The sequence below is a fragment of the Bombina bombina genome, chromosome 6 (genome assembly GCF_027579735.1).
Source record: "Bombina bombina isolate aBomBom1 chromosome 6, aBomBom1.pri, whole genome shotgun sequence".
NCBI classification, from domain to species: Eukaryota; Metazoa; Chordata; class Amphibia; order Anura; family Bombinatoridae; genus Bombina; species Bombina bombina.
The window spans coordinates 731,215,271-731,227,677 of record NC_069504.1 but is presented as its reverse complement, the minus strand read 5'-3'; the positions used below and the strand labels follow the sequence as shown (position 1 = coordinate 731,227,677).

The 12,407-nt window shown below is 41.5% G+C and overlaps 1 protein-coding gene across 3 annotated transcripts in view; it reads left to right on the top strand.

The window, feature by feature from the left end:
• Positions 1 to 12,407, top strand: part of LOC128663560 (patatin-like phospholipase domain-containing protein 6) — a 453,640-nt gene that overhangs the window by 327,073 nt on the left and 114,160 nt on the right. For all 3 annotated transcript variants that reach the window (XM_053717940.1, XM_053717939.1, XM_053717938.1), the window contains 3 exons: positions 462 to 644; positions 3,017 to 3,135; positions 3,249 to 3,405. In XM_053717940.1, coding sequence (XP_053573915.1) covers positions 462 to 644; positions 3,017 to 3,135; positions 3,249 to 3,405 — 459 coding nt within the window. The remainder of the gene's footprint in view (positions 1 to 461; positions 645 to 3,016; positions 3,136 to 3,248; positions 3,406 to 12,407) is intronic.

Below are 12,407 nucleotides of genomic sequence, written 5' to 3'. Positions count from 1 at the left end.
AGTTTATGAGGAATCAATAGGCTTAGTAGTGTGATACATATAAGGTGCTTGAAGAAAGTTCATTCTTGGGTTTGTTGTCCATGATATATATAGAGATTACTTAGGTCTAAGTTGCGAGTTTGATATGAAGGGTTTAGATTGATATTCTATTGGGAAGACTTAAGGCTGGTTACCAAGGATGTCACATGCTGGACTTGTGTTGAATCGTATTTCATCCATAATATGGTGTTTTATATTGTTGAACAGTTGACATAGTGAACTTGCAGGGTACAGTTTATTTTAAAGAGGAATAACTGGGAGGTGATTTATTGGGATATAATTCTAAGCTGGTAAGATATTTGATGAATTCAGAGTAATTTCTTATAGTAATATCAATAGTAGTCGGGACCTAACCAGCTATGAAAAGTAGAATATTTTTTCCCCTTTTCTCACTACAAAAAAATATTTTCTTCACTATCCAGTTAGAACTTTTCCTCCAAAGCTCACCATTCCAGGCTCAAAAACAGCTGGTTCTCCTGCATCATCCTGGTAGTTCTCTTCCCTCTGGTACTGTGGATTGGCTCAAAATAAGGACTTGGGTATCATCACACTTTCATATTCGTGGTCCACAGCGGATGTTCACAAGGAGAACTCTACACAAAGTGGTAACTATGTTTTTCATCCCTAAAATTATTATTTGCAAATTATTGATCTTGTTCAGTACTTCACGTCTATACTTAACATTCTCTTTGGTCTATGTCACTTTATAATCTTTTGAATTAAAATTGATGAGGAGGTGTAACCAAAGCATATTAATAAGTGTGACATCATTACACAGAATGAGGAAGTACCCAGGGGCAGAGGCATTTTCCCTTTGCTAGTTGTGCATTAGGAGGCTCCCACAGAGCCTATATCCCAGGTCCCGCACAATTAACATGAGACCCTTAATTTTAAATAGGAAAGTCTGCTCTTTTAAAGAGGAGTCCCATGTATCTCTAAGCTAAGCTGTTTTTGCTGAGAGGGAGCTCTAATGGATCAACTACCCCCCTTCTGCTTTACCTCTTTTTCATTTGAAAGGTACCGTTTCCATATAGGATTCAGGTTATGACCGTGCAAAATGGTAATAACCTGCACCACTAGTCAGGAGGGAAGTGTCTATGGTGGGAGTAACTATTGCACAGTTACTATAAATCCCTCTTATTTAACTAGAGGAAAATGAGACCCCTCATTTGAAAGAGACAAATTCCACGGTGATCACCTGCTCAAACTAGGCTAGAGAGTTGTTTGGCAAGCAAAAGGAGTTTCTTTAATGTGCTCCCCATGAAGCACCCATAGCCATACAAAGGGAGGAGCTTGCAACCCCATTTTGGAAAGAGGAGTGATTTCTCATGAAAGATGCTATACTTAAGGGATACTAAACCCAATTTTTTTCTTTCATGATTCAGATAGAGCATGCAATTTTAAGCAACTTTCTAATTTACTCCTATTATCATGTTTTCTTCGTTGTCTTGCTATCTTTATTTAAAAAGCAGGAATATGAAGCTTAGGAGCTGGCTCATTTTCTTCCCTTAACATCTCTAAAGTCTATATTGTGAGGAATTTAACACCCCTGTGCTATCTGACATGCAGATGTAAGTGCACACTAGACTATCGCTTGATCAATTTTAGGATGGATAGCGCTCAAGGCATTTTAAAGCACAATAGAGCCTTTTTGCACATTTGTGATCTAGGCCACACTGTTTAAACTGTTTTTGGTGGATTAAAATGTTAGGGAGATGAGATTAGTCTGTGAGAAGATACTGATATTTAACTCTCATTTGTGAGGTAGCTGAGGGAACTTTGTTACAAAGACAATATTGTGTTCAAAATTCCCTGAGCTTCACTTTACCTATGTTTTTCAACATTTTTTTAGTGGACGTTCCTACCTTTAGCTTATATAGTTGCGTTAGGTGCCCAATACATAATATCTTACATATCGAATGAGAAACACTAGCAACACTTAGAGACACACTTGCTCAACAGTTTTTGTAAATATTTGTAAAATAATTGTGTGTCTGTTTAATTAGGGTAACTTAGTCTCATTAGATAGAACAAAAAATTACCTCCATTCTAGAGGGGGGGGGGGGGGGTCAGGAGCTTTCACCTGCAAGTATGCCCAATATGCAAAATTCAGGGGTTGTTGATTTTTTTTTTTATGTCGGTACACGTCACAGTGGAACTTGTTTTATGTGCAAAGAAGTGAATGGTCACATTATACCAATACAAAATCCAGTTGTCTTGCTGACCTTCCAGACTGCTTTTGTATAAGGATTTGAAATAAACTCAGAGGTCAGCCTCCTCAGTGTCTTGTTGCTAACTTCCTGTTTGCACTTCTGAGAGTTATAACAGCTATAAAATGGATGTTGAAATATACTGCAATGAACCGTTGATGCTTAAAAATTTGCGTTGGACAAATGCTTTTATCACTACTTTGGTGATTACTTTTTTTCAATTTACATTTCTTGGGGAGCAGTGAGTTTTTAGCATTAAAGGGACATGAAAGACAAAATTATTAATTCAGATAGAGCATACCATTTGAAAAAAATGTTTTTGTTATTCAAATTTACTTTATTCTCTTGGTATCATTTGTTGAACATCATATATAGGTAGGCTCAGGAGCAGCAATGCACTACTGGGAGCTAGCTGGTGATTGGTGGCTACAACATATTCCTCTTCTGATTGGCTCACCAGATGTATTCATTTAAGTACCATCAGTGCATTGCTGCTCTGGGCTTTAGCTATGTAATTAATCCATTTGCATATTTATATGCAAGCAACAGTGAAAAAATAAAATCCTCTAATACATTAGACTTTTTACACTTTTACTTCCTTTAAGATTAACTGATATTTGAGAAAGAAAACATGATCTTCTATATACATTACAATGTGAGAGAATGTACTGCCCCTTTAATGTTTGCTATACAATAAGAATGAGACTGTTTCTTCTTTGATTAAAACGTGAATCTACATTTCCATATTGTATTTTTACTCATCATAGCAAGAGCTCTACAACAAGGTGCTGCATAAGAAAGCTGATCATCGCAGCGACTTTTCACGTCTTGCCCGAGCTCTGACGGGAAACACTATTGCTTTAGTACTGGGAGGAGGGGGAGCCAGGTAAGAAATACAATTTTATAAACACACATTTTTATCAAATCCATTTTTAAAATAATATTCTCCTCTGTTTACAATCACTCTCTGCTTCCTACTACAATGTCTTCTGTTTTCAGAGGCTTTGCACATGTTGGAATGATACAAGCTTTGGAGGAGGCTGGCATTCCGGTTGACATGATTGGTGGCACCTCAATGGGAGCATTAGTGGGAGGTGTGTATGCCGAGGAACGGAATGCTTGTCACATTAAGCAGAGGACAAGTAAATGGGCAAAGGTGAGTTAATATGATTTCCACATACAGTACTGTGCAAAAGTCTTAGGCCACCATTAGATTTGTTGTTTTAGCATAGTTTTAATGATCATCCATATTTATTTTAGGTCTCTTTATTAAGATCCAAACAGGAAATATATACACAAAATATATATATAAAAAAACAGAACAAAATGGCTTCATACAAAATTCAGTATTTAGTTTGACCTCCCTTGGCACTAAGCACATCTTGAACTCTTTTGGGGAGACTGTCCTGAAGTTTTCTGAAGTAATCTTCTAGTATATTATACCAGGCTTCTTTCAGCACTTCCCAGAGTTCTTCTTTAGATTTAGGTAGCCTTTTATTTCTTTTTCTGTACAGGTGATCCCATACTGCCTTTATAATATTCAGGTCTGGACTCTGTGGAGGCCAGCCCATGACTGTCAGTGTTTTATCAGCTGTTTTTCTCTCCAAATATGATTTCACTGCATTAGTAGTGTGCTTGGGATTGTTATCATGCTGAGAAATAAAACCATTCCCAAAGCATATTTTAGCCTTTTCACCCTATCCCCTTCCGAAAAAGTGGTTTCTTAGCTGCTACCCTTCCACAAAGACCATTCCTGATCAAGCTTCTTCGGACTGTTGAAGGGTCAACTTGGCATTCCGATAAAGCTGCCAGATGCTGAGCCAAGTCCTTGCTGTACTTCTTTCAGGCTCTAAAAGAAGAAATTCTGAGAAACGTCTCATCTTGGCCTTCCAGTCCGTTGTCCTTGACCTCATCTGATTCTTCAAATGTCTTTATAACAGCTTCAATACCACATCTTCACTATCCAGTTTGTTTGCTGATTTCCCTTTGCTGATGCAAAAGTATGATTTTATATCTGTAAAATTCTGTTATGTTTGGCATTTTGAATGGAATGATTTAATTGAAAGTTGGTCTTATTAGCGAGCTTCCAATGAATTAAACTCATACCACAAGTGTATGTAATGCTCAAGCATGTCTTGCACAAACCTGGTGTAATAGACCTTTTTCAGAGCAGTCATTTTGACATGAAATAGTAGGACAAATACAGGTGTTAGCAGTGACATTTGTGAAACGCTAGGATTGAATATTGAAACAAATAAAAGGGACTCTCGTTCTTGAAGTATAAAATACTTCATGCTGAAAGCTCCTTTACTTGTTTCAAGCGTTCGCCGTTCTGAGCTGCTCAGGCAGCCCATGGCAGAACGCTGTTTGCTAAGAGGTGACGTTTTCACGTATTGGCTAAGAGGTGAAAATGTTACCTCTCTTGCAGAACAGCGTTCTGCCATGGGCTGCCTGAGCAGCACAGAACGGCGAACGCTTAAAACAAGTAAAGGAGCTTTCAGCATGAAGTATTTTATACTTCATGAATGATAGTCACCTTTATTTGTTTCAATGGTTAATCCTAGCTTTTCAAAAAACGCTAGGATTGACTTTCACTTTAATTAGGGTTCCATTCCATTTAGGTTTACAAGAGTCTGGTTCCTGCTGTTGCTCAAGTGTAAGGGGAGGACACACTAAATACTTAACACTTTATCCTAAATAAGCCTTTTTTTCAGATTTGTTTCAGTTTTTTAATACTGCATACAAATATCCTGTATTTTCTGGTTGTATTCAAATAAAGAGACTGAGAGTTAATTATATATGCTCATTATACCATTGCTAAAACAACAAATCTAATGACAGCATAAAACATTTGCACAGTACTGTAACTTTGTGGTCTGAAAAAATGTTAAATGTAGTTGAGCTGAGGTTAATTACCTGAGTCAAACACAACTGTCTGTGAATGCTGGTGAGTACCCAGGGCTGTAAGTTTTGATAGTTTCATGGGCTTTGTACCCACTCAGGTTTGAGGGTGCAGTCCACTTCTGGGTTTTGTATGTGTCTAGGAAAGATTACAAATAGTTGTGACACCCTTGTTCGTTGTCAGTGTATTTAGTTGAGAGCTAAGGTGTGATTGTAGCTTAGAACCCAGGTAAGAAGAGATCTTTGAATGGTTCCTGGGCTTATCATCATTTGGCCAAATATTGTAACAAACTCTTCAGGTTTATGCTTTTATCCTAGCTGTGTGTATAAAAGTGAGTGCTAACTATCCTGTGTATTGTTTGTTATTTTTAACTGTTTTTTTTTTTTTTTCTATTGGACATCGCAACCAAGTTGGCCTAAGCCACTGATTGTAAACACAGCTAATTGTGAGTTCTATATTTATATCACCACAGCAATGGATCCTAGGAAATGGTAAGGGGAATTTGTGAACCCTCCCCCCCCGAGGAGGAGGCCATAGATGCCTCAACACACAAGAACTTTAAATCCCTCCCACTTCTGATGAATCCTTAGTGATTTTTCTTTTGTATCCTTGATGGTGTGAGGTAAAATTTGAATTACAGCTCTACTTGTTGCTGAGAGTGATCCTATAACAGATTTGAGGTCTATTTCCTCCTTGTACTACCCTAACAGTCAGGCCAGGACTGGCCATAGGGCATACAGTCCAGACGCTTATGTGGGCCTTGCTGCTATACACCACCCTCTCTTAATATGGGTAACAATAGGAAAGCTGTTACAAGCTGCCTATTTTGTAAAGCATAAAATACATTTTCTGTTTGTTAAGCAGAGGTGCTGCAGGACAAGAGCTCTGGTGTATTATGGCTACCTAGCTTACACAACTATCCATTTAATTATCTGAGTCTATTTTTGGTACCAGTCCAGTCCTGCTGGCAGAGGGATAGACAATAAGTTATCAGCCAGTCAGAGAAAGATGTTGTCTCAGTGGAAAATATCACAGGCCTCCAAGGTGAAATGTGTGCTTATCCACCAGTCCCCTGTTTTAAAGTGAGCTGCTCCTTGTGAGATCCACAGCCCTCCCCAGGTAAAGTGTAAATGAATCCACCGAATAACACACATGACGTAGACCCTGGACAACTGCGGTCTTGTGCGTTTCGGCTAGTTGCCTTACTCATAGACAACTTAATTTCTTACTGTTGGGAAATACAATACCTGGCCACCAGAAGGAGGCAAAGACACCCCAGCCAAAGGCTTGAATATCCCTCCCACTTCCCCTATCCCCCAGTCATTCTTTGCCTTTCGTCACTATAGGAGGTGGCAGAGAAGTGTCAGAAGATTTTGGATAGTCCTGTAATGGGTATGTTCCCTTCAAGAAAGGACTGGAGTTTAAGTAATCATGTCAACCTCTCAGTGAGAGTATTGATGAAAGTTAGAGTCTGGAGATGCAGGGAAAGTTTTTCTTCAAACCCATCCAGACTGTCGCCTAACAGCTCCTGAGAAATCAGTGTTGACGAGTTTCACTGCTTGCTGTTACACACTCAAGTCCATGTCAGAAGTGTCGCTGCAAGACTGTCGCACTTGAGAGACTGTGCCTGTTCCACAGCATGGATCCTGGAGGTAAGACTGTTTATATTTACACTTTTGCTATACAGGGTCCTTTATGCTCGATAGGATCAAGGGTTAATATCTCCTTCAGAGAGATTATTTGAACAGATAGGGGTTATTTATAACTGCTTTAATGTGAGAGTTTTTAGGGCTCATAGACTGTGTGCTTTTGGCTTGGAACAAACAGGTTTCACTTTCGTTTTTGAGTGTTGTACAGCTCATAATAGCTTGGCGCCTATTTCATAGCAGGGGAAGTCCTGTCCTACGCTCCACATGACCAGGTGCGGTCTTTTCATTTCCTACTATCCTGCTGCGGACATCACTCCTAAGGAGAGTATTCTCACTGTTAGCTGACTGGGTCTAGGAGGTGGTGAGTGCCCCAGCCATTGGGATTATAAAGGTGCCTTTTTCTCCAACATAGGTGTGTCCGGTCCACGGCGTCATCCTTACTTGTGGGATATTCTCTTCCCCAACAGGAAATGGCAAAGAGCCCAGCAAAGCTGGTCACATGATCCCTCCCAGGCTCCGCCTACCCCAGTCATTCTCTTTGCCGTTGTACAGGCAACATCTCCACGGAGATGGCTTAGAGTTTTTTAGTGTTTAACTGTAGTTTTCATTATTCAATCAAGAGTTTGTTATTTTGAAATAGTGCTGGTATGTACTATTTACTCAGAAACAGAAAAGAGATGAAGATTTCTGTTTGTATGAGGAAAATGATTTTAGCAACCGTCACTAAAATCCATGGCTGTTCCACACAGGACTGTTGAGAGCAATTAACTTCAGTTGGGGGAACAGTGTGCAGTCTCTTGCTGCTTGAGGTATGACACATTCTAACAAGACGATGTAATGCTGGAAGCTGTCATTTTCCCTCTGGGATCCGGTAAGCCATGTTTATTACGATTGTAAATAAGGGCTTCAAAAAGGGCTTATTAAAACTGTAGACTTTTTTTGGGCTAAATCGATTGATTATTAACACATATTTAGCCTTGAGGAATCATTTTATCTGGGTATTTTGATATAATAATATCGGCAGGAACTGTTTTAGACACCTTATTCTTTAGGGGCTTTCCCAAAGCATAGGCAGAGCCTCTTTTTCGCGCCGGTGTGGCGCACTTGTTTTTGAGAGGCATGGCATGCAGTCGCATGTGAGAGGAGCTCTGATACTTAGAAAAGACTTTCTGAAGGCGTCATTTGGTATCGTATTCCCCTTGGGGCTTGGTTGGGTCTCAGCAAAGCAGATACCAGGGACTGTAAAGGGGTTAAAGTTCAAAACGGCTCCGGTTCCGTTATTTTAAGGGTTAAAGCTTCCAAATTTGGTGTGCAATACTTTTAAGGCTTTAAGACACTGTGGTGAAAATTTGGTGAATTTTGAACAATTCCTTCATGTTTTTTCGCAATTGCAGTAATAAAGTGTGTTCAGTTTAAAATTTAAAGTGACAGTAACGGTTTTATTTTAAAACGTTTTTTGTACTTTGTTATCAAGTTTATGCCTGTTTAACATGTCTGAACTACCAGATAGACTGTGTTCTGAATGTGGGGAAGCCAGAATTCCTATTCATTTAAATAAATGTGATTTATGTGACAATGACAATGATGCCCAAGATGATTCCTCAAGTGAGGGGAGTAAGCATGGTACTGCATCATTCCCTCCTTCGTCTACACGAGTCTTGCCCACTCAGGAGGCCCCTAGTACATCTAGCGCGCCAATACTCCTTACTATGCAACAATTAACGGCTGTAATGGATAATTCTGTCAAAAACATTTTAGCCAAAATGAACACTTATCAGCGCAAGCGCGACTGCTCTGTTTTAGATACTGTAGAGCATGACGACGCTGATATTAATATTTCTGAAGGGCCCCGAACTCAGTCTGATGGGGCCAGGGAGGTTTTGTCTGAGGGAGAAATTACTGATTCAGGGAACATTTCTCAACAAGCTGAACCTGATGTGATTGCATTTAAATTTAAGTTGGAACATCTCCGCATTCTGCTTAAGGAGGTATTATCCACTCTGGATGATTGTGACAAGTTGGTCATCCCAGAGAAACTATGTAAAATGGACAAGTTCCTAGAGGTGCCGGGGCTTCCAGAAGCTTTTCCTATACCCAAGCGGGTGGCGGACATTGTTAATAAAGAATGGGAAAGGCCCGGTATTCCTTTCGTCCCTCCCCCCATATTTAAAAATTGTTTCCTATGGTCGACCCCAGAAAGGACTTATGGCAGACAGTCCCCAAGGTCGAGGGAGCGGTTTCCACTTTAAACAAACGCACCACTATACCCATAGAGGATAGTTGTGCTTTCAAAGATCCTATGGATAAAAAATTAGAAGGTTTGCTTAAAAAGATGTTTGTTCAGCAGGGTTACCTTCTACAACCAATTTCATGCATTGTCCCTGTCGCTACAGCCGCATGTTTCTGGTTCGATGAGCTGATAAAGGCGGTCGACAGCGATTCTCCTCCTTATGAGGAGATTATGGACAGAATCAATGCTCTCAAATTGGCTAATTCTTTCACCCTAGACGCCACTTTGCAATTGGCTAGGTTAGCGGCTAAGAATTCTGGGTTTGCTATTGTGGCGCGCAGAGCGCTTTGGTTGAAATCTTGGTCGGCTGATGCGTCTTCCAAGAATAAGCTACTTAACATTCCTTTCAAGGGGAAAACGCTGTTTGGCCCTGACTTGAAAGAGATTATCTCGGATATCACTGGGGGTAAGGGCCACGCCCTTCCTCAGGATCGGCCTTTCAAGGCAAAAAATAAACCTAATTTTCGTCCCTTTCGTAGAAACGGACCAGCCCAAAGTGCTACGTCCTCTAAGCAAGAGGGTAATACTTCTCAAGCCAAGCCAGCTTGGAGACCAATGCAAGGCTGGAACAAGGGAAAGCAGGCCAAGAAACCTGCCACTGCTACCAAGACAGCATGAAATGTTGGCCCCGATCCGGGACCGGATCTGGTGGGGGGCAGACTCTCTCTCTTCGCTCAGGCTTGGGCAAGAGATGTTCTGGATCCTTGGGCGCTAGAAATAGTCTCCCAAGGTTATCTTCTGGAATTCAAGGGACTTCCCCCAAGGGGGAGGTTCCACAGGTCTCAGTTGTCTTCAGACCACATAAAAAGACAAGCATTCTTACATTGTGTAGAAGACCTGTTAAAAATGGGAGTGTTTCATCCCGTTCCATTAAGAGAACAAGGGATGGGGTTCTACTCCAATCTGTTTATAGTTCCCAAAAAAGAGGGAACGTTCAGACCAATCTTAGATCTCAAGATCTTAAACAAGTTTCTCAAGGTTCCATCGTTCAAGATGGAAACCATTCGAACTATTCTTCCTTCCATCCAGGAAGGTCAATTCATGACCACGGTGGATTTAAAGGATGCGTATCTACATATTCCTATCCACAAGGAACATCATCGGTTCCTGAGGTTCGCATTCCTGGACAAACATTACCAGTTCGTGGCGCTTCCTTTCGGATTAGCCACTGCTCCAAGGATTTTCACAAAGGTACTAGGGTCCCTTCTAGCTGTGCTAAGACCAAGGGGCATTGCGGTAGTACCTTACTTGGACGACATTCTGATTCAAGCGTCGTCCCTTCCTCTAGCAAAGGCTCACACGGACATTGTCCTGGCCTTTCTCAGATCTCACGGATGGAAAGTGAACGTGGAAAAGAGTTCTCTATCTCCGTCAACAAGGGTTCCCTTCTTGGGAACAATAATAGACTCCTTAGAAATGAGGATTTTTCTGACAGAGGCCAGAAAAACAAAACTTCTAGACTCTTGTCGGATACTCCATTCCGTTCCTCTTCCTTCCATAGCTCAGTGCATGGAAGTGATTGGGTTGATGGTAGCGGCAATGGACATAGTTCCTTTTGCGCGCATTCATCTAAGACCATTACAACTGTGCATGCTCAGTCAGTGGAATGGGGACTATACAGACTTGTCTCCGAAGATACAAGTAAATCAGAGGACCAGAGACTCACTCCGTTGGTGGCTGTCCCTGGACAACCTGTCACGAGGGATGACATTCCGCAGACCAGAGTGGGTCATTGTCACGACCGACGCCAGTCTGATGGGCTGGGGCGCGGTCTGGGGATCCCTGAAAGCTCAGGGTCTTTGGTCTCGGGAAGAATCTCTTCTACCGATAAATATTCTGGAACTGAGAGCGATATTCAAGGCTCTCAAGGCTTGGCCTCAGCTAGCGAGGGCCAAGTTCATACGGTTTCAATCAGACAACATGACAACTGTTGCGTACATCAACCATCAGGGGGGAACAAGGAGTTCCCTGGCGATGGAAGAAGTGACCAAAATCATTCTATGGGCGGAGTCTCACTCCTGCCACCTGTCTGCTATCCACATCCCAGGAGTGGAAAATTGGGAAGCGGATTTTCTGAGTCGTCAGACATTGCATCCGGGGGAGTGGGAACTCCATCCGGAAATCTTTGCCCAAGTCACTCAGCTGTGGGGCATTCCAGACATGGATCTGATGGCCTCTCGTCAGAACTTCAAAGTTCCTTGCTACGGGTCCAGATCCAGGGATCCCAAGGCGGCTCTAGTGGATGCACTAGTAGCACCTTGGACCTTCAAACTAGCTTATGTGTTCCCGCTGTTTCCTCTCATCCCCAGGCTGGTAGCCAGGATCAATCAGGAAAGGGCGTCGGTGATCTTGATAGCTCCTGCGTGGCCACGCAGGACTTGGTATGCAGATCTGGTGAATATGTCATCGGCTCCACCTTGGAAGCTACCTTTGAGACGAGACCTTCTGGTTCAGGGTCCGTTCGAACATCCGAATCTGGTTTCACTCCAGCTGACTGCTTGGAGATTGAACGCCTGATCTTATCGAAGCGAGGGTTCTCAGATTCTGTTATCGATACTCTTGTTCAGGCCAGAAAGCCTGTAACTAGAAAGATTTACCACAAAATTTGGAAAAAATATATCTGTTGGTGTGAATCTAAAGGATTCCCTTGGGACAAGGTTAAGATTCCTAGGATTCTATCCTTCCTTCAAGAAGGATTGGAAAAAGGATTATCTGCTAGTTCCCTGAAGGGACAGATTTCTGCCTTGTCTGTGTTACTTCACAAAAAGCTGGCCGCTGTGCCAGATGTTCAAGCCTTTGTTCAGGCTCTGGTTCGAATTAAGCCTGTTTACAAACCTTTGACTCCTCCTTGGAGTCTCAATTTAGTTCTTTCAGTTCTTCAGGGGGTTCCGTTTGAACCCATGCATTCCGTTGATATTAAGTTATTATCTTGGAAAGTTTTGTTTTTAGTTGCAATTTCTTCTGCTAGAAGAGTTTCAGAATTATCTGCTCTGCAGTGTTCTCCTCCTTATCTGGTGTTCCATGCAGATAAGGTGGTTTTACGTACTAAACCTGGTTTTCTTCCAAAAGTTGTTTCTAACAAAAACATTAACCAGGAGATTATCGTACCTTCTCTGTGTCCGAAACCAGTTTCAAAGAAGGAACGTTTGTTGCACAATTTGGATGTTGTTCGCGCTCTAAAATTCTATTTAGATGCTACAAAGGATTTTAGACAAACATCTTCCTTGTTTGTTGTTTACTCCGGTAAAAGGAGAGGTCAAAAAGCAACTTCTACCTCTCTCTCTTTTTGGATTAAAAGCATCATCAGATTGGCTTAC